General features: G+C 44.2%; 2 protein-coding genes across 8 annotated transcripts in view; one reads left to right on the top strand and one right to left on the bottom strand.

The window, feature by feature from the left end:
- DOP1A (DOP1 leucine zipper like protein A) overlaps positions 1-3,252 on the top strand; it is a 118,740-nt gene extending 115,488 nt beyond the window's left edge. For both annotated transcript variants that reach the window (XM_074990960.1, XM_074990959.1), the window contains one exon: positions 3,106-3,252. In XM_074990960.1, the coding sequence (XP_074847061.1) occupies positions 3,106-3,149 (44 nt within the window). In that variant the 3' untranslated portion in view covers positions 3,150-3,252. The remainder of the gene's footprint in view (positions 1-3,105) is intronic.
- On the bottom strand, positions 13-22,553 carry PGM3 (phosphoglucomutase 3). 6 transcript variants are annotated; one of them, XM_074990962.1, is made up of 13 exons: positions 22,349-22,551; positions 16,898-17,116; positions 15,683-15,867; positions 15,165-15,232; positions 10,018-10,151; positions 9,592-9,787; positions 7,161-7,318; positions 6,134-6,217; positions 4,817-4,915; positions 4,346-4,462; positions 3,261-3,383; positions 2,792-2,965; positions 13-1,825 (listed from the first exon to the last, which is right to left on the bottom strand). In XM_074990962.1, the coding sequence occupies exons 2-13, from the start codon at positions 17,099-17,101 to the stop codon at positions 1,736-1,738; spliced, it is 1,632 nt and encodes a 543-aa protein (XP_074847063.1). In that variant the 5' UTR covers positions 17,102-17,116; positions 22,349-22,551; the 3' UTR covers positions 13-1,735. The 6 variants fall into 6 exon arrangements, with proteins under 6 accessions (XP_074847063.1, XP_074847068.1, XP_074847066.1 ...); XM_074990967.1 differs by having other exon boundaries at positions 22,345-22,359; XM_074990965.1 differs by lacking the exon at positions 22,349-22,551 and adding an exon at positions 22,336-22,345.
- Positions 22,554-22,605: the final 52 nt, after the last annotated feature.

Genomic DNA, 22,605 nt, shown 5'->3' with positions numbered 1-22,605 from the left:
CTCTGCCCTGCCCACCCACTTGCACCAGGCCCACTTCTGCAGCTGTGGGCAGCTACCTGGCTTTGCGCCCCCCTCCCAGGCACTCTTCAATTTCCATTCCCCTTGCAGCCCTGTCTCTGCACCTGGGACAGCCCTCCTGAAAGCAGGTAAACAGCTATATTGTAGAGTAGTTAATGAAGGGAAAATGCCTTGTTATGTTATGATAACTAATGTTAACTATTGAAGTAATTGTGTTCATTTCAATGGGATTTGGTGTGTTAGCACAAATGGGTGTAAATTTTGGGGTTCAGGAACACAAAGTTTTTTCATGTTGAAATTAATGGTGATTATGTTTTCAACTTAAGAGAATTCACCCTCAGAGGAGTTTTTCAGGAATGAATTACCCTTGTAAGGCAGGGAAAGATTGTATACTGCTTTGGTCACTAAGCAGCCAGAACCCCGATGAATAAATCCTTAGAGAAACAGGGTTTGTGTACAAGTCAGCGTTCTACCTGCCTACAAACTGAAGCAGCCCAAGCAACGAGACAACAGCATATATCACTAAAACAAGGGTTGCAAATAGCGTGTGGCACAGTGCTAGCTTGTGGACATGGTATGTATCTAACATGAACAGGGGCTAGGCTGAAATAAAGAGACATAATTTAGAAATTCTTTGTGTAAGACTAACTCCAGTGGCAGCTGTTCTAGAGGTAATAGGTGAATTGCAGCAGTTCCTGGAAGTCTGAAGTTCCCTGCTTTTCTAGAAATACAAAAGGTCTTCATCTCTTTGGGTGACGAGTAAACCTTTCTAATGAACAGAAGAGTGTTCCGTAAGTTACATCTCCCATGAGGAATGCTGTATTCAATCATTTATGTGGTGCTTCTATACAACACTGATAATTGTGACAGGCAAGATCGTTCTGTCTCCTTAACTCCTCTCTTAATTTCTCCAGCTTGTACAATAGGGAGTAATGTTATTTACTGCCTTCTGCAAAGAAGTTTGTTGTAACAACTAAAGAATTCTTAGCTTTCATTTACTGGCACCAGTTTCATTATTGAGCAAAGGTACATATTCACACAAACTAAAATTAAGTGATAGCTGGTAACAATGCAAAGGAGATGCATAGGTCCAGCCCTTGATGACCTGGAGATGAAATTTGGGATGCTGGGGGAGGTGGGAAAGAGCCTGACCCACAGAGCTATGCTTATGCTAAGTGGTCCTTGCCTTTGGGTAATACGGTTGCCAGGGTAGCATGGGAAAGGCCTGTGCTGCTGAGGCTTCAGTAAGGTGATTTAGCTTTAGTCAAGCTTGATCTATTCTAACTCCAACAGTACTGCACCTGCTACCATCACTGCTCCCGATTACTTTAAATCAGGAGGGGAAAGTCTGGCATGGAGCAGACAATTCACTGTCCTGAGGCATTTTACCACTCCAAGTAATTTTAAGTGTCCAACACCAAGAAGAACATGAAAATTGAATGCATTTATATGGAAGAAGCTTCAAGTCATAGTGAGAAGTGACAAAGACAGCAGAGATGTTAATTTCCAGTTCTGCTGTTGTACTTCAAGCAACAGTAATAGGTGCAACAAGGTTTAAAAAACTTCAATCCCCTGAGCAGTAGGAATGTCCCATTAAAAAAAAAAAAAGTATGAGAATTTCCACATTTAAAAAAAATGGGTGATTTGAAAAGTCAAGTAACAAAAAGAAAATCAACAAAGAAACCAGGTTTAGGTAGTATAACCACAGCAGAGTCTTTCAAAATACCAGCTGGGGTGGTTCTCCTATTCCACCAGCTAGATGGTAAACAGCCAGGCTTACTTCATGTGCGAGGGAATCTGCGTTCTCCTATAGGTTGTCAGAGAGAGAAAATGTTATATGATGGTATAAGCACGGTTCTTTTCATCTGAACCTTAATACTGATGGCGGTGGTGGGGTAGTTTTATTTGACAGGTGTATGCAGTGCATTTGGGGCTCATATTTTGTTATCCAGCAGCAATATAATTAAGGCTGCAAGCCTCTCACAGAGGTCATGGATTACATGACTTTCTGGGACCTGTGTGATTTCTGCAATCCAAACATCCCCCCCCCCCAAAATCCCACCATCTGTTTCCAGGAGCACCTCCTCCTGTCCCCCCAGATTCAGTCACAGGTATACAATACAACCACTAGTGATGGTCTGCCGTGTGGATTTTTGTTTACTGTCCATGACATACTAATTATACCCAGGACTAAATCATAGCCTTAAATTTAATGATCTCAATCCAAAGAAGATGCCTCATCTGAAAAAGCCACTGCTAGGGCAAGTTCAGTTTCCACATGTTTGGTTTCTTATAAAGCAGTCAAAGACTGCAAGTCTTAATAAAGCTTGTTTTGTGATTGTGTCTTGTTACCATAGGGACAAGTTCACAACCACTAATTTTATTTCACCCATGCCACAAGGACCAAAGAGAGAGGAAGCACTGAGATGTTGGCAGTCTGGGTTGGATTAGAGGCACTATGCACTTGTCAAGATTTAGTACAGCGAGATTTTCTTAAATAGATGTTCAGTGATGTTTAAACACTGACTGGAGCCAGGCTTTATTGTCTTTGAAGGGCATTAGTAAAACCTAGTTTTTTTTTTTAAATGGTACACCCTAAAATTGCTTCACTTTACCTTTCAGATCCTAAATTATCCTTGTTTTATTCATATATTCTAAACTTTGTCATCAGTCTAGGTTCTCTCCCCATTCCCACCATAGTAGTTCAGGTGGCGTTGTCTTCATTGCTTAAGCAATACAACTGCTATAATGTTCACATTGTTTCTGCTCTGACCTGTGTGTCTGCTTCAGCATATACTCGAACTATATCTTCCGTTCCTGATGGGCGGACAAAGGCTCGCGAGAGTCTGTACTTCTTTACCAGCTCATCGATTTTTTCTTGTAGCCCTGGGGGTGTGACCGCACGTCTCTCAGCATCTGTTGTGTCAATGACTCGCCTGTTTGCAACCTAGTGGCAGGATGGAGCAATACATAAACCTCTCTAGAATGTACATCCAGTTAGATTTTGGATTTATTTGTCTTTTAATCAATGTGACTTGATACTGTGGTAACAGAAATTCTCCCTGGTCTTTTTGTCATTTCTTCTAGCTGATTGGAACAACAGTAAAAATATCTCAATATGGCACAAATAGCTTAATACCTTCAGCATGCAGAGGGAAAAGCTGATGAGCAGAAAAATGACAGAAGGCTCCCCTCAGAGACATGGACCACTAACTTCTGGCCAGAGTTACAGGAGCACCAACCTTAACTTTGAGCTGCCGGTTGGGAAGATCTGTATAAATGGCATCCCACTGTTGCACTGTCAGACCCTTTAGAGCCAGAATTGCTTCAATCACTAGCATGTCTGAGATGGCATCACCCACAGTCTACAAAGAAGAACAAAATAAAGACATTTTCAATAACAATCAGAAAATCCAGGGTAGTTTGTTGAATTTGCTGGATCAAATTTTAAACAAATAAAAATCCAAAGAGTCAATGAAAATGCAGGAGGATTACTGGTGACTGTCAAAAGCTTCATTTTCCTTACAGGGAAAGTGACAGAAAGCAACAGTCTATTAAAGAACATAATACGCTAGAACGTTAGTTTTATCAAAGAGGAATTCTGGTAGTGCAATAAATGGGAGGTCAGATTCACTGTGGACAGGCGACTTATTCCCTCCCCACACTTGCTCTGGCATCAGACCACCATTAAAAATGTAAAGGCTAATTCAGACTTGTCCCTTAAAGGAACCACCCCCAGTAAGTGAGAATGCTCCACACCTTAAGACTATCCAATCCTTAGCTTCTGAGCTAAGGCTCTAGTGGCCTCTCCATTCCGTCATCTCACTTCAAAGGCCACTGAACAACCTTCAGACAAAACTTACTTTTGGTTGAATCACCCTAAAGAAAATAAACTACCAATAGGATTTGGAGTTTGAGTTGTCATTTTACAGTCTCCTAAGCCGTCCAATCCCCTTGCTTTTCTCTAGCTACAAGCACAGGTGGCCAGACCAGATGGAAGTGTTTTGCCTCTGTAGGGATGGAAAATTGTTTTACTTTGAAGGATGTCAACATACTATTCAAACGTGTCTTCCTTTAGTCATGCAAGCGTGGCCAGAAGGATTTCAAAAGAGAACAGCAGGTGCCAAAGGCCATCTGCCCAGTCTGATGGCCTATTTTAACCATTCTGTCTCCTTCCCCTTGCCTGTTTTGTCATCCTTTGCATCTTCCTGCACAAGATTTTCTATACCCCCCCACCCTCGAAACCTGCACCTTTGCAGCCACTCAGCATACTGTTAGCCTCCCACATCAGAATCAAAGTACCTGTCTTTTACATTTCAGCTCTTACTTGATTAATCAGGTCAATGGTATTTTCAAGCATCTTTGCAGCTTCTCTTTTTTGGTTCTCTTTTTCTTCTTTTGCCATTTTTCTTATTTTCTCTTCAGCAGCTTTATTAAATAAAACCTAGAAAAAGAGAAATGATAACAGAATATATGACACCAAACAGACCTCTCTAGACAGTACATGCAACAACTAAACAGAAACTTGATCTTCTGTTGTGCCAACTAAACCCAATTAACTCTCCCAGGGTTTCACAACGATGAACATTTAGAATACTCAGCCATTAGTGGCAGGGGAGAGAAGACGTAATTAGCAAGCCAGGAGGCCAAGGAAAGGGGGAAGGAGTCCTATTTGTACTGCAAGATACATAAGGAAGCTGTTTACTCTCAAGCTAATTTGGTGGCAAAAGTTTAACACATACTGGCTTTAAAACGCAAATAACCCTACCATGCTCCAGATATCTGTATAAGAACTTACTGTGCCATGGCCATTTGCCTCAAAGTAAATGCCAATGTCAAATTCCTGGGCCTTGTGATGCAAATGTTTTACTCCTGTTTTGGTACAGTGAACAGGCACCTACAACCCAGATATACAAGAGAAGTACAGACAAAGTTGCATAAAGTCAACATCCTGAGAAGGCAGTAGGACGACAGGATCAAACATTACAAGTAGCCAGAAAACTATCAGGAAACTAGTGACAGGCTTTGTATGGATGATTAGCTTTTAGTACATATATTTCTTTCTGTACTCAAAGGAATTAATAGAGGTTATCTAGTTCTCACTAGACCTACTGGATAAGTAGCTCCCTCATGTATCTATCAGTAAAGAGAGGATAAGAGATTAGTCTTTGTGAGGCCTAACCCAACAGTTCTCAGTCCATGGCCCAATTAGCAGAGAGCTCTGCCCACCTCAGCTGTGTGCTAAAAGCTGCAGGGCCAAGTTCTACCTGCCCCCTAGCCCCAAAATGGCACTTTGCTCCTGGCCCCACTCTGTGTAGGAATATCTGGGCAGAAGGCACTGTGGTTCTCAACTTACAGCCCACATAGCACTATGTGGACCACCTACATGGCCCACAATAATAAACAGATTGAGAACCACCAACCTAACTCCTCAACCACCAACGAGGGGAACTCTCAGGTGCTGACGGCTCCCCATACTATGCACAGGGAGAGTTGGGTGTCTCAGCAATGGCTCCCCAGAAGCTAGGCTGCTGCCTGTGCGAGACAGGCTTGAACTGAAAATGAAAGGGATGGGGCTTAAGTGTCTCAACCCACTCAGAATTCCTAGACATGAACCCTTTCCTGGACTTAGATATCAGGCCAGATTAGCTGCTTAGGTAGTCCATGCCCTAGAAGCCAAAACCCAGACCTTTTAGCGGGGGCAGTGTGGGAAGGGGCAGAAGCTCTGTCCAGAAAGGAAACTGAAAGGTGGATGCCTAGATAGCCTCAATGAGAAGCTGATCTAATATTAGGATGTAAATGTAATGTTTTAAGACTATCAGACCTAATCTGTTTCCCAGAGTAGTCTCAGTCTGTAACATACTCTGGCTCTGAAGCTCTCCAAGGGTCAAAAAATGTAGATGATTTTGTTTAGCATTTGAAATCCATCTTGTAAGTTAGCTAAAGCTGGTAATATTTAATTATTGATGGTACATCAGTAATAAGGTTTAAAGGAAAATAGGTTTATTCCATCTTAGGTCTGTTTGGTGTCTGTCACTGTAACATGTTTTTATCATGTTTTTAAAAGGAACGAAGCAACTATGGAGGAAGTGGAGGGAAAAAAATTACTTGATACCTTCATGGTTTCCTCAAGGTAACACGTAGAACTCCCATTAGCATATGCTGTTTGTATCACTGCCATCTTTAGGGACTGTTCTATCTGAGCAGACAGAAAAGTGTAATACTTAATGCCAAACACGTAAATTTTGGGAAAGTACATCATAAAGCAAAGGCTAAACTAAGATTTTAGTTTAAGACTATTTAAGGCGGTAAAAGACTTTCAAACAAAGAGTAGCTGCACTCTTGCTGTACTTTCAGAACTCTGACATGGTTGGAAGTTGAAGGCAGTCATGGCTCCCACGGCAGAACTTTCTGACATTGACAAAGGCCAGTTCCAGTCAACAGTGGTCATCATTGGACACTGTGTCTGTGGCCCCAGGAGAAGTGACTTGATGCCCATCAGAGTAACTTGCAACAACTGGAATGTGTCTTTCCAGGGCAGTCTCAGATGCACCAAGGGGTCATGGAGACCGAACTGCTCTTTTTTACCCATAGTGGCCAGTGGGCTGTTATTCTCCAGGTCTGTCTGTGCAAAACCTTTTACAGTCAGTAAGGACACGAGAATGTTTCATGAATGCATTCCAAGGCAAATCAAATGCAAACTGAGTTCATGGGAATTCTTCATGGGAAGGAGAGTACAAGATTGAGCTCTCAAGCTTAACTCAGGTCAAAATAGAATTAAAAATGTGAAAGAAAAGAGGTGGGAAGACACCTTAACTTAGCAGCAGCAAAATGAAATTAGAAAAAAGGGCAACTGTTTTCACTTCCTAGTCAAAGGTGGCATACTCAAGCAGTCAATGCTAAGTTTTCTAGTTTCAGCTTGCACTTACAGCCATCACCCGTCTCCTCTAAAAATTATGATACTCCTTTTGCCACAGCAACTGGTTTATACAAAGAGGTCTTCCTTTAAAAAGTGATTTTGCATCAGTGTACAGATTTCCAAAGAGAATTTGCACCCATCAGAACCTGTGCTATCACTGGAGGAGGTGTACTGTTTACAGTTCAGACTAATGCAAAACCTTTAACTGTACAAGTGGAATTACCTTGATAAGAAGTTCTCTAATGAAAGTGCTAATTAAAGTTGCTATTTTATCTCCATCCACAAGATGAAAACGGCCAGCAGCATCATTATAGTAATAAACAATTCTGTCTGCATCTCCATCAAACGAGCAGCATCTTTCATTAGGCTTGATATCTAGTCCTAATACACATGGAAGTACAAACTAGTAGATACGGAATGGAAAGCAGAGCTTTAGTCAAAATACATCACATGTGTTAAGTCTCAAAAAAGATTAGCCATACATGTGCGCACACTCAAAATCTGAGTAAGTTTTAGTAGCAGAAGAGCAGGAAGTTGATTTTACTATGGAAATCTCACCTTGAACTCTTCTAATAAGGGAAACTGCGCTGAGTATAACCACTTATAATTAAACCACCTTAAAAAGGTCAGGTAACAAAGTCTGCATGAAATGTGTCACGGAGAGACTCCCAGTGGTGTGACTGCAGTACAGTAAGCCCTCAGTTAAATGGACTAATAGGGGAAAGGGGTATCTGTTAATGCCAAAAATCCATAAAATCAGAATCTGCAGGACTGGAGACACCTTAAAAGGCACACTAGGGAGTGCTCCATCTGAGACCTAGGAGGAATGCAGCAAGCTCAGGAGAGAGAGCTCGGCAGTGGGCTCTTTGTGCTGTTTACAGAGAAGAGCCTCTGGGCTTAACTGCCAAGAGCTACTCATCACCCACCCAAGGCTGGGCACTCCTGGGGAAACTAAGTTTCCATGGAGCAGGTGTGCCTATGCCCAGGGCTCCAGCTGGCAGGATGCACGCCAGCTGTCTAGTCCAGGCACCCACCCTGCTGGGAGGAAGCTAAGTGGCAGCTCCAGCCCCGGCAGCTCTGGTGAGTCGTTGGCATTTATGTGGCGGGGGGGCGGAGAGGGGGATGCTGGTGGACAGCATCCATTATTTCCAAAGTCCGTTAAATCAAGGGTTTACTGTATAGTCTGTTTAAGTAGCAAAGCCTAGATCAGGGTGGGCAATAGTTTTTGCAGGGGGCCATGCCAAAAGGTCTGGTCAGTGCTCATGGACTGCACTTTTCTATTATATTAATGAAAGGGGTGTGGAATCTTCAACAGAGCTCCAAACAGGAACTGAGGTGTAGAAAGGGGTACAGGGCTTGGGAGGGAGATTAGGTCCAGGATAGGGTTCTGCCAAAGGGCAGCAGCTGGGGTGCAGGAGGAGGTGCCAGAGGCAGGCTGCATCCAGGAGAGCTTAACATAAGGCAGCTCCCAGCCAGCACTGTAGCAGGGCATTTAGGTTGTCTGCATGCCATAGTGCACTCAAGGCTGCTGCTGGTAAGTTAGCCTCTGTGCACCCCACTGGAGTGGGGGTGGGGGACATCAGGTGTCTGCACACTGCCTGCCTCTGCAGCCCCCATTGGCCAGTTTTCAGCTAACGAGAGCTGGCGAGGATGGTGCAGGGGGAGGGGGCAAGGCCTAGAGACCCACTGCAACCTCTCCCCGAGAGGAGCCCTGGCCCAGGGGGTCATGACAGACTCTAGGAAACTGGTGAGTCAGATCCAACCCACAGACTGTATTTTTCCCACCCTGGTGTAGATGCAGGGATCTCCTGTGTCTTGCTTCCAAACCCTCCTCTACTTGAATAGTCTTCACCAGCATTTCCACAAAGTGGGTTATACATTGCGACTCCACTATGCTTTTTCAGCCTCTTGCCATGGTTTTCCAACATTCACTGTCTATGGCTGGATGGACACTAACCCTGCTGCAAAGGGTCTTTCTTCTTCGAGGCATTTTTCCCCATCCACTTTAAGTATGTTCTCATTTCTTTCCTTGTAGTTCTCCTTAAAATATTACCAAGGAGAAGAAGTACAAAGTATATTGAATGAGCACATGCTTTTATGAAGACTTGGACCACTAAATCACACACACACACACTCTCTCTCTCTCTCTGCTGTATAAGATTTCTGGATATTGTAGGACTTCCTACAGCATGTTAGTAAGATTCATACATAAATGCTTTGCATCACTTTGAAATAAGTGAATCTCACACATTGGTGTTTTTTACTGCTCTACTAACACACAACAATAACTACAATATATGTAGTCCAATAGATTTTATAATATGGAAAAATAAGAGAGCAGGCCATTTTTCAGTGCGCTGTGACACTTTAATTTTTATGTTTGATTTTGTAAGCAAAGTACTTTAAGTGAAGTGAAATTTGGGAGTATGTAAGACAACTCAGACTCCTGAAAGGGGTGCGGTGGTCTGGAAAGGTTAAGAGCCACTGGTTTACAACACTGACATCCACAAAGTCCAGTCACCTCCTACAGTTAAGTCATGCATCATGTAGCTTCCATGCTAAGTCTTGTGCTTTGAAAACTATTTCTGAGTAGGCTGCTTGATATAGTCAGTATTCTAAATGGGTTAAAAAGATTTAGATTGCTGATTACATACCCAAAGGAGGTTTCTGATGAACTTTCACAAAGTCTGCACCACATAAATGATTGAGTTTCTCTTTGGTTCCATCATTATACAGGTGAATTAACAGTTTATTTGGAAGATAACGTTCCATTTCCTTTAGTTTCAGAGCTCCTACACCATTTGCACAATCTATCTTCAGGTACCTCTGGCCATCGCCAGAGCTGAAAGCCTTCACACAAGAGAGGAGAAGGAAGAGTATTAAAGTGAACTGTAGTGTTCTGGATAAAAACAAAAAAACAAAAAAAAACAAGAACTCTCCCACAACAACCCACATCAGGAGACATGCACGTTTAAAGTGTTCTGAGCCTTTTTTCAGTTTGTACACAGAAAATATCCACTTTGCACAGTTCTGTAAAATGTACACAATGAATTATTCAGTGAGAATTTAACTGCTCTCACCTGTTTTGTCAGCTCTCCAAAAGCTTTGGATAGTTTCTGGTAGTAACCTTCCACTGTTGCCTTCCCATAGTGCTCTTGAGTATTTTGACAGCAGACCATGTAATGCAGCTGTGGTGTTGTTACCAGACCATAATCTAAGTCGCAATATTAAAAGAGTACAAAAGAGTCATTACTGTTTGGGACTAATGTTGTTTGCAAGCTAAAGTATTAGACTAGGTGGGTGAGGGAATCTTTTATCGGACTAACTTCTGACAGTGAGACAAGCTTTAGATCTCTTCATCATCTCTAAGAAAAGTACTCAAGTCTGGCCTATATCAGAAAATTTGGTCACTTTATGTTGATCAGAGGCATGGAAAAAAGTTCACAGTCCTGAGCAGTGTAATTAAGTCTTTCCAAGCCTACATCTACACTGTGAAAAAAAAAGTTGAGTTTACTGTAGTTCATTTAACCACTAGATTTTATAGTCAAAAGTGAGTGTCCGCAAACATACAGTAAGCCGACAGTGTGTCTCCATTGCCTTACCTAAGTTCGACTGCATCAGCAGTCCCACAGTACCTGTTGCATTTTTTTTTTTGTTTCCCCATAGGCCACTGGCACTAATGTGCCACAAGTGCTTGTGGGTGTCTGATATCATCCCAGAGTGCAATTCCCCTCACCCCACCCCCAAGTTGGAAAACAAACAGCCAGACCAAGGAATTTTGAGCCATTCTTCTGGCCTTTTTCCAAAAGCCTGCCCCGGCTCACGCTGCTGCACAGCGCTAACATGGATCCTCAACAGCTTAGAGTCAGTGAACAATGTGTTATGGCCACTTCCCAAAGTGTGATGCAGTATTTTTGTTAGACAAAGCCAGTGGGAGGATGAGATGTACGCGGATGATTCAGATGATACTGAAGAAGTGGAAAATAGGAATGTAGAGCTGCTGGCTACCCTGAATGCATTGCTTGCAGTGGAGCGTTGGTTCTAGTGATGTGCAACCACCATACACTGGTGGTACCACATCATTTTGGAGGTCTGGAATGATCAGCAGCGGTTGCAGAACTTCCGCATGTGCAAGGCCACTTTCAGGGAACTTTGTGATTTGCTGTCTTCCACCTGTATACTGAAGTGCTGTGATACCAGAATGAGAGCTGCTTTAACAGTGCACAAGTGAGTGACAATTGCTGTATGGAAGTTTGCAAAGCTTGACAGCTACTGGTCAGTGGGAAATCAATTTGGTGTGGGCAGATCTACAGCGGGGGCTGTAGTGATGCAGGTATCCAATGCAATCTGTGACTGTCCGATACGGAAGACTGTGACTCTGGGAAATGTGCAATGCATAGTGGATGGTTTTGTTGCCATGGGGTTTCCTAACTGTGGAGGGGTGACAGATGGAACGCACATCCCCATCCTGGCTCTGGACCACCTGGCCTCAGAATACATGAGTGGCAAGGAGTACTTCTCCACAGTGTTGCAGGTGGTGGTGGATCACAAAGGTTTTTTCACTGACATCTACGGGGGATGGTCAGGAAAGGTGCACAACACATGCATTTTTAGAACTTCCAGTCTGTACAGTAAGCTCCAGGATGGGACTTTCTTTCCAGAACTTAAAATCAAGATTGGCAACATGGAGATACACATAGTGATACTGGGTGACCCTGCTTACCCTCTGCTCCCTTGGCTCATGAAGCTATACATAGGCACCCTGGACCACAGCAAGGAGCACTTCAACTACAGGCTGAGCAAGTACAGAATGGTGGTGAAATGCACCTTTCATCATTTAAAAGCCAGATTCAGGTGTCTTCTGAGCCTCTGGACCCTAGCCAAACCACTATCCCCTGTGGTTGCAATGTGCTGTATTCTATATAACATTTGTGAATCAAAGAGAAATTTTCATGCCAGGCTGACTTGCAGAGGCAGATGCCCTGGGCAGTGCTCATGCACAGCCAGACACAAGGGCATTCACCACTGCATATGCAGAAGCAACAGCCATCAGGGAGGCTTTGAAAAATAGTTTTGTGAATGAGCAGACAATGAGATTAATCTGCTGCATTTAACTACTGTGATACCACCCCAACCTCACACAGTGATGCATACTTGACATTTTTAAAAGCATCTCCCACTGCACCCCACCCCAGATGATCCAATAAATGATACTGTGGTTTTCACAAAACCATTGTTTTTTATTTGGGGGGTGGGGGGGAGAAATCCTAGCATCACATATGGTGGAATGTGAGCTTTTTGCAGTATGGAGAGGTCCTGGCCATGGAGTGCAAGATTGTCTTTACCCTCCTCCATCCCCCATGTTCAGATACCCTGGCTGGGGGGGGGAGGGGGGGGGGGCAGATTGAGCCATGTCAAGGGGAGGCCAGGCAACAGGTTGTAGAAGCCACATAATGAGTCCTGTGGTGGGTGGCATAGAACGCAGAGCTGTCAGGAGCTCTGCCAAGTCCTTGTTCCTGCACTGGAGCATGCTTTGGTGCCACTGCTGTATCCACCTCCTGTTAGTTGCAGCTTTGGCTTGCTCCCCATCTGTCTTTTCAAGTTACTGCATGAGGAGGTCTTGTTTGGATCTTTTCTTTCACCTTAACCCCACTTTGTCTTCCCCACTGAAGGTCAAAATTTAGATACAATTTTTAAATGTGACACAAAGTGCTTACTCGCAGAATGAATGGGTCTGTTTGACAATCATTGCAACATTTGTTTTCCAAGGCCACTTTTGGCTTCTTAAGGGTAACAATGAATCAACCGCTGGAGAACAGAATCTATTAGTTATCCAGACCATTTCATTGTGACATGGTGAGATCTTATGGCTTGCAGATGGTGGGAGGCAGGGTCTGCACGGCCCACCTGCCATATGGCAGCTGGAGGGTTTGAGCCTGCTAGATGGGTGGGGGCAGTTCTTCCTTGTAAACCGCAGAAAGCAGAAAAAGAAACCTTTCTTGGCATCTTCTCATAAATCCTATGCAGGGGAAAAGCCATTTAAAGCAGGGAAAGCCAGCATGGTGGGAGGGAAGAAGGCCAGGAGACCCTGCCAGCTGTGCAGAGAAGGGAGATGAAGAGCCTGCCAGCCACATGGTGAGCAGGGCAGTCCTAGGAAATTTAAATGGCCAGGGAGCAGTGTGAAAAACTCTAATGAAATTTCCCATACTTCTTCTAGGTTGCCAAAAGAGACACTGTCCTCCTAAGAATAACAGAATGAAAAAGAAAATATGCTCATAATGTATGAGCACAGGGCTGAAAAGTTTGCCAGAATGCTATGCAGGCCCATGTCATCAGATTATTTACTGGTTGCCTGGTGTGGCAAGGTATGCCATTGTGGAAGCTGCAATAAACCTGGCCTCCCTAAAAACCTCATGGGAAAAATAAAAGCACCTGGCTGAGACCTTTATAGAGATCTCCAAAAAGGATAAGTGCTCCATCCCCAGAAATATTAACAAGCTATTCTAAGGGGCAGGTGCTTACAAAACTACGCCTATACCCAACCCAGCTGCAACCCACTTGTAGCATTCTTTAAACACACACACACACACACACACACACCACACGAAAGCACTCTGCACCATTGCTGGACCCCAGAGCATCAGGTGTCGATGAGGAGACTGAGTCAATCAAGGGTGCTAAAGAGCTCCAGGCTAACACCATCAGCTTCATCGAGCACCTGTTGAACACTGGTGTCCTTCTCCACTTCAGCCGCCTGGTGCTGCCTGAGTCCTAAGGATGGTCTCCTGAAGAGTCCCTGTTAGCCTCAGGGGAGCATGGCTGGGTCCTTCCCAAGAATGGTGTCCAGCTGCTCATAGTAGTGACACATCTTGGGAGATGACCCAGATCACACTTTGGCTTCTCACTTTGTGACAGTTCTGCCTGAGCTCCTTTATTTTGACCCAGCATTGAACGTCCCAGGCATAGCCATTTTCAATCATGCCCTGTGAAATCTTCTCGTAAGTGACTACATTTTGCTTGCTGACTGGCAGCTTGCTCATCACTGATTCTTCACCCCACACAGAAATGAGACCCAGGATCTTGTTGTGACTCCAGGCTGCAGCTAATTTGCAACCCTGAGAACTCTAATCAGAAGAACCCTGAATAGTGATAATGGCTAGTTGCAATGGCTAGCTCTTGAGGTTCACAATCCACACTGGTCAGAAAGAAAATGAATTCAAATTCCTGGGCTTTCTGTTACCCACTTTTTGCGCACCCAGAGAACAGCGGAGATGAAAGCAGCCAGAATGGACACCTGTGGGGGATTGTGGGATACCTGTGGGACCCTTTGCAGGGCAATAAAATTGATTTAAAGTAACACTGTTTCCACACTAGCTCTAATTTAACCTTTTACATTCAAACTTGGTGTTATGCCACCTTGGAGGGTTGATGGGAGAAAGTTGACCTTAGCGTCCCTAAAATCAACCTAGTAGTATTTTCAGTGAAGACAGTTCCATTGTAAAATCAAGCCAAATGCCTTAAAAATCAACTTTAAGCTGTAGTGTAGACATAGCCTAAGTCCCCACATAGACAACATTAGGTCCATGGAGAATCTTTTCCATTAGTATAGTTAGAGTCCACACTGAATTGCTTCAGTGACACAACAGCAGCAGTTCTCCTGTAGCATTTGAAGTCTAGAAAAGCCCTCAGACAGTCGCAGCTAAATACAGGGTGGAACAGCTTATGCAGTGCAAGTAGTTACCAAAGTTAACTGAAGTGGCCTGTTAGCAGCCCTGCAATCATGGGACAAACAAAAGGGGAGGGGAGTTAGTGGGCTGCAGATTGTTAAAGACCATGATTTTTTAGCATCTAGTAAAGTTATGAATTCCTGGCTTGTCCTATCAAGGCATCACAACACATTCAAAACATAAGCTCTGTGTAACTTGAAAGCGTGTCTTACACCAAAAGAAGTTAGTCCAATAAAAGGTATTCTTACCCACCTTAACTCCTATTTAGAGGCATATGATATTTATTAACATGTTATAGAAAATATTTTGCAAGAAACATGTAAAAACACCTTTCATATAAAACTTTTATATAGAGAATTATCCACTTGCATTAAAATCATCCCAACATACACAAAAGTCACCGTAAGCAGTAATGGAAATAGCATGTGTGCTACAACTTTAGGTCTATACACACTTACATAAAAATTTCCAATATAACATCAGATTAAATGTCAACATACCAAGATAGTGACCACCTAGAGCGTGTACCCCATCTATTACTGATTGTGAAAGCTTCTCACTGCTAGGTCTGAAAGAGAACAATACACAATCACTACCTTTTAAGAAAAAAGGTATGCAAATATACAGACTTAAGCCTCCTTCCTTTGGAGAGCTCTGCACAGATGTAGAGGTCCACCAACACAGATCTCAATTAAGACTCAAATTCCCATGTGTGTCATTAAAAGAATGACAAAGATTACGTAGCTGATGTGATAACGGTACTGCCTACACTAAAATGCCCAACCTATCTGCCCTTTGAAATCTAAAGGAGCCATTCTGCCCTCTCTGGTGAGCACCCAAGAAGCATATTATGTTTGTAGAGAGTTAGACGTGCTACCAGGATAGGTAGATTTAAATTGAAACATATGTGGTGTGTACTGTGCTGCTATTATAGGAGTCTTGCATTCTATGCACAGAAATCCAGCAGATAGCTGCCTGTGAATGCAGCTTTGGTAATCATATAACATTTTATAATTACCTGGTGTCTCTACCAATGAAGATTGAAGCTTGTTGGTGCAGGTTCACTACTTCTTTCTGGCAGATCTCAATCAATATGCTCTGTATTTCTTCCTCTTTTGCATTAGCTAGGCGTGTAGCATATTCTTCCCAGGCAGAGGTCAACATTTCACCCAGAGGGTCAACTAACTTTACACCATTGTCTTCCTTGGAAGAAAATAAATGTACTTAAGTCTAAGGCGGTGTCTACACTAGCCAAAAACTTCGAAATGGCCACGCGGGCGGCCACAGCACTTTGAAATTGACACGGCTTGTCCAGATGGGGCTCCTTTTCGAAAGGACCCCGCCTCCTTCGAAATCCCCTTATTCCTATGAGAAGATGGGAATAAAGGGATTTCAAAGTAGGTGGGGTCCTTTCGAAAAGGAGCCCCATCTGGAGGAGCCGTGCGGCGGCAAGCCGTGTCAATTTCAAAGTGCCATGGCCGCCCGCATGCTAATGAAGCACTGAATATGTATTTCAGTGCTTCATTAGTAAACTTCAAAATGGCCATTTGCATGGCCATTTCGAAGTTTTTGGCTAGTGTAGACATAGCCTAAAAGTGATAAACTCAGTAAGTCTCTTTAAAGACAAAAGAGAAATATAGATAACATCCTTATGGCTTCATTTAGGCCCAAAGTGTTCCTAATAAAACTTGGCCTAGCTATCAAACAAATCCATAAACTACTGAAATCAGTAATACAAACAATTAAGTTGCTATTTTTCCTGAGAGCTGCATAAAACAAAAGGATCAGCTGATATCAAAGTGACAAACTCAGTGATTCCATAGCCTGAAATATCCAAGAGCACCAGATTAAGTAAAGCAAATGTCACCCTTAAAAGGAAAAAGAAAGATTCACAGAGTTTGTTGAAAGGGTTTGATGTCCCTCAAATGTACCCCTTCTTGTGTTTACAAAATCCTGCATTGTAACAGTTTTCCTTCCAGAATGGAGAGAAGTAAAAACTACGAACAAGAGTTAGAGTATGACTATGTGGCAAAGTAGCTTCCAGCATGCAAATAGTCTTATTTGCAGTCAATAGAGCTATTCACGTGCTTAATTTAAGTACAAATGTTCACAGGATCTAGCCTCAAAAAGCTGTCAGTCAGTTGTCCTCCTTCTAGCCCCTCACTGCTCAGAGATTTAGGCCAATACCATCAATTTTCCTTTTTAAGCAAAAAATACAATCAAATATTCTCACTTCAGGATTGTGAGATGCTGTGACCATGACTCCAATAGTAGCTTTGGTCTGCATGGATCTCAGTACTGCCAGCAAACCCATGCGATACATGACATGATCAAGACGTTCCGCCTTGGTACGAAATCCAGCAGTTCCATACTGAAGGCTAAGTCCAGCCGGTTTCAGGTGTAACGCCGAGTACTTTGCAACTGCCTCAAAATCCATTTCTGTGGACGGAAACTGAACAGATGTTGTTAATAACAGCTAAAAATCACTATAATAAACTTCATATTACATTTTAGCTTGTAAATCCATATCCATAATGAATTAACTAGATAAGAATAAGTCTCTAAACGGAAACAAGTAGCATTTACATTAAAAAGCTTTCAGTGTTTATGAACGACTGTGTGGCAAGATGCATATTTTAAAATAGCAACTCAAATTCTTGAGTACCTCCCCACCAAGAATAAGTCTAGATATATATTCATATTAGATTTTTAAGTTTAGCTATTTTTAAAATCAGTATTATTAGATATTTGAATTGAAAATGATCCCATGTAGAAGGTCCACACAAAAGCATTCACACCCCATGTCAGGGCTGATCCTCACTGTGAATGCAGAAAGTGGGAGCCCACAAATGACAATAAAAACACCTTGGCTCTGTAGACTCTGCTTATAAAAGCTCCCCAAGGTCAGATTCCCTGACCCTTGAGGATAGCTGCCACCATTAAGTGAGAACTGCCCCACCCCACCCCACGCTCCACTCCTTTAAATTCAGGAAGACATGTCTGAGGTTACCCCACATGGAGACCACCCAGATTTTCCCCTCCCTTAGGAGAGAGCTTGGAAACGAAAGAAATGAAGCTGCAATCTGATAGCTGACCTTTTGGTCTAGGCATGCACGTACACAAACACCCCTCTAGGACACAGGAAGCAAATCACTGACTTAAAGTAATTTATTAACAAAACAAAAGATAAGTAGCAACCAAGTTTTTTTTTTTAACAAAACAACTAAAAAAAACAAATTAGAGCACAGAGACCTTCCCTGGGATTCTGTTTAGAAGTTACAGAGTACAGGGGAGAATCAACCAGCCTTAGAAGTCCAACACCAAACTCAACATAAAAATAACCTGATCGCATCTAACTAAACATTCCCTCCCACTTACATATCTGTATGCTCTGATTATGTTGTGGCCGGGATATTTACTGGATTCATTCAGCCTGCTTAGGATCAAGCATCTTGGTCTCTCCCTCTCTCTGCTCCAAGCAGAGGACAAAAGACACACACAGCCTGCAACTGCTTCAAATAAAAAAAAAAATAAATCTGTCTTTCTGCCCATTGGCTCACCTGGCTGCTCTTCAACTCTGGGTTTAGCCCTTTACAGGTGTTCAGTCACGACACCCCTCAAGCCAGTCATAGGTTTGTAGAGGAGATGCCAGTATTAAAGCCTAGAAAAGGAGCCTCCACATCACCTGCATACCTTGACTGTGCCAGTTGTACAAGGTAGTGCAGAGAGGAAGATATGGGGCCAAGAGAGAAGCTTCAATTACACTGGTCCTGTGGCCCTAGTGAAAGTGGTAAGTGTCTCCTATTCCAGACAACACCAGGCAGAGGGTATGCGGCTGCAACACTGAGTCAAACTCTCAGTTTGGTGGTGTGTATTATTTCCTTCTCCCATAAGCTCCAAACACATACAGTCTATTACACTCTTTGCTTCTTTTAATAGCCGAGAAAAATTACTACTACTGTGACAATTATTGGCAGCTCCAACCATACATTAGAACTCTACTGTTTTACATGTTGAACAAAAACCTCTCTCTCAAGACCTGACTAAGACTATGTGTACACTACACATCTTAGAAACAGCATAGCTGCGTCACTGCTGGTGTAAGATTCCCTGTTTCTTTTGCCGCTGGGACAGAGGTTCTCCTAATGACAAAAATTAAACCACCCCCAAAGAGGGGCAGTAGATTCATCAATGAAGTGCTGTCCACACTGGTGCTTTTCATCATTGAAACTTTTGCCTTTTAGTGGGGTGGTTTCTTCCACATCTCTGAGTGGCAAAAGTTTTAATGATAAAAGAGAACTGTAGACTCATCTCAAAATAAGGCAAGAAACACCACAGAGAGCCAACTGGCCGATGGCAGAACGCAAGCTAACAGTGGAATAATACTGGTAAACACGACAGAGATAACAGCACAGAAGTTGTCTCGACTTAGCTTTTCTGTAGGTATCACAGCACAGGAGAATTTTAAGACCAGATTAGAAGACAGGTAGGTGGCCTTACACAGATAGGAGACAGCAAGGTGCTGGATGGAAAATGGGTAGGCGACGTTGGCTGCCATAACTGGCAGAAGGGAGGCAGGAAGCCACTGCTTAATATAGGGGTACTATATGTCCAGGTTTTCCTGGATGTGAACTTTAACCATTATTCCAGGGTCTACTTAGCCACCTCAAGACTCTAGGTTTCTGGCAGGTAAATTACCAATTATAATGCTCCTGTCCTATACAAAAGGCAGAAATATTAGACCCACTCAGCTAGTAATGAAATAGTCTCAAGAGGTCAGAACAGTCACGTAAGTGTCAATGGTTAGCTTTAAGAAAATTAATGTATGTTCTTACTTAATTACTAACTCCACAGAGAGAGAGAGACAGACCGACAGACCCTGGAAAGACTGCTGGGTCCTATCTAAGCCTGGTGAGGGGAGGTCTGTCTCCCTAAATGGTGTCCCTAACTACTCACCCCTGTAGGCTGATACCATACAGGGGAGTTGAAACTCCAGAAGGTAAAACTTTTCAGGGCTGTTACCAGCGAGCGAGGGAAGTGCCAGCCAGGCGCAGCCAATGCTTCCCAGCGCACACCACTTCACCTCAGGACATGTGCCCAGCACAGACCAGATGGTTTCCAGCCAGCAGGAACTGCAGGGACAGTGCCTGTGCATTGGCCGGACATGCAAAGGATGCTCTCCTGCCCTCAAACGGGCACACAGAGAAATGTTTGCCAGCAGCAGCTTGCTGCTTTGAGTGGTGTGGGTGTAACCCACACACCTAGGTGGGGTTCGATGCCCCATTTAGTGGTACTTAGAGCATTTACAGACAGAAACAATGAGTCTCCCTTACAACCATAGCTTTCAACTCAAACTGTAGAGGCTTAGAGTTTCCTCTACAACCTTAGCTAAGAGGCAGATGACTTTTAGCTCAAACTGTAGCACTCATGCACTGAGGTCCCAGGTTTGAGTCCACCTGTCAGTGGTTACATTGGGACACCATGGAAGTGTTTACATGGGCAACCACCTATGCCTGGGGTCTGCAACCAAAATAGTGGAAAAAGAGACATTTTTTTCCAAGTTCAGTTACAAAATCAATACTTCAAGAGCCACAATGCACATAAACACAAGACAGTCTTAATAAATAATGTCAAAACATATTTTAGTCAACCCTGTTTTAAGAACAGCACACGAACTGATTTGTTACAAGTTAAGTTACCCCCACCTCCAGGCTTTACCCGCCTCAGCCCCCAAATCCACCCTCCTAACCCAAAGCTTTACCCCCTCATCCTGCAAACCACCCCCCACTCCCAGGCTTAACCCTTATCAGCCCCAAACAACCCCCCCCCAGATTTACCTGCCTGAGATGACTGCCTCTCCTTGCTCCCAGTTGGGTGTTTATTTTAAGGGCTGTTCAAAGGGAAGTGACTGATTTCAGCTGTCAGAAGCTGAAAGCTCAGGGTTGTGGGCAGACACCTTGCAGCATCCCAAGGTAGAAGGGAGGCACTGTGCCGGGTGTGCATGCTGGGCTCAACACAAACGCAGCAAACCAGTGCAAGCGGGGCTGGACTGCATGGTGTGAGTGCGGAGGGGGTTCAAGCAGCCCTTCACATTCGATAGCAGCTCCCGTTGACTGGGAGGCAGACCCCCCACACCCTCCCTCTGCCAGACAGCAGCTGCTCAGCCCCCTCCCTCCTCTTCCCCAGTACAGCTTCAGCAGGGCAGGCTCAGCCACCCCTCCCTGCAGCTCCTTCCCCCGCGTGCAGCGCATAGGCAGCTGCCGGCTGTCTCTTCTGGGGCTCCCTGCAGCCGCAGCCGCTGATTCCACTTGTGGCTCTGCAGGCTGCCACTAATTAAACAAAACAAACCTAAAACCTGTTTTAATGGCAGGCTTTGTTTAAGCAGTGACAGCCTCCAGAGCCACAAGAAGTGTCAGCAGCAGCATTTGGAGCTGCAAATAGCTCCTTAAAGAGTTGTATATAGCTCGGGAGCCGCAGGTTGCTGACCCCTGGCCAGGGAAAAAACTTATACCTCACCTAACCCCTCTTCTTCACCTCAACCACCTAGCCCACATCAGAGTATCCTCAACCAAACTCCATCCTATAACCCACTGTTCCTTAATGTAAAAGGAAACTGCAGCCCATGACCACATACCAAAATCCTTCGGAGTAGTTCCCATGTGAAAATTACTTCCCAACCAGCACACAGAAGCAATATTATATTTTCTGGTTTATTATCTATTCCTCTTTTAATGAGTTCCAACATCACGTTTGCTTTTTTGATTGGTCAGATGTTTTTAGAAAGCTATCCACAATGACTCCAAGATCTCTTTATTGGTAGGCTTAGCTAATTTAGATCCTATGATTGTGCATGTTTAACTGGGATTATATTTTGCCATGTGCATTAATTTGCTTTTCTCAACACTAAATTGTCTGAATTACCCAGTCACCCACTAATGTGAAATCCCTTTATAACACTTTGTAATCAGCTTGCACTAATTTGTATCATCTGCAAATTTTGCAGCCTCAGTTCCTATCCCTTCTTCCAGATAATGTTCATTTATGAATATGCTGAACAGCACTGGGCCCCCTACAAATCCCTGGTGGGCATAACTATTTACCTCTCTCTGGCTTCACCATTTATTCCTTTCAAGAGGAGTGCCTGACAAGGCTTTAGGGATCACCTAGCATTCCTCATTTTACTTTCGACAAGCTTTTCTGTTTGTTTTTGTTATTTTAGTCACTCTGCCTGTTTACATACCATCTGCCCTGCCCCAACCGCAGCACTGCTCCCATTTTCTGCACTCACCACGTATTACACTTAATCTGGGTGGTACGGAGAGTAAAAACTCCCGGTGGCAAGAACCAGCAGCCGTCCAGTGGGAAATCAGTGTGTTTTAGGGGACAGGGGAAAGGCAGAGCCCTTCCTTTAGCGACCCCGCAACTCAGCCCCGTGCGCTCACACCAAACAGGAAAGTTCCAATCCCGGGAGGTAAAACTTTTCAGGGGTAACCAGTGAGTGGAGAGGGGGGCTGTAAGCAGGTTAGGCTGGCAGCCACAGGCCCTGCCCACAGACCCAGGCGCCCAAACCTGCCGCGCCACGTGACCCTGCCCCCACCGAAGCTCGTCCCGGACAGAAACCACCACCGCCGCCGCCCTTCCCCACGCACCGCCAGCCTGCCCAGCACAAACCCGCCCTACTTGCCGCGGCGCCAGCTGCTGCCGACGTGGCTCTCGCCGCCAGACGGTCAAACACGCCCCTTCCCGTATTCTGCGTAGATACACCCCCTCACGCTCAGCCAATCAGAGCGCGGCAGCTCGCCGGTCTCAAAGCCTTCGGTCCGGCCTGCGGTCCCAGCCCGCGGCTCTTGCCAGGTTGCGGGGCGGGCGGGGCAAAGGTGGGGAGGCGCTGGGCAGGAGTCCCAGCCTGAAGTGGGGACGGGATGGCCTCGCTCTGGTACT

Source organism: Carettochelys insculpta, chromosome 3 (assembly GCF_033958435.1).
Source record: "Carettochelys insculpta isolate YL-2023 chromosome 3, ASM3395843v1, whole genome shotgun sequence".
Classification (NCBI taxonomy): domain Eukaryota; kingdom Metazoa; phylum Chordata; order Testudines; family Carettochelyidae; genus Carettochelys; species Carettochelys insculpta.
This window is presented reverse-complemented; position numbering and strand designations above follow the sequence as displayed.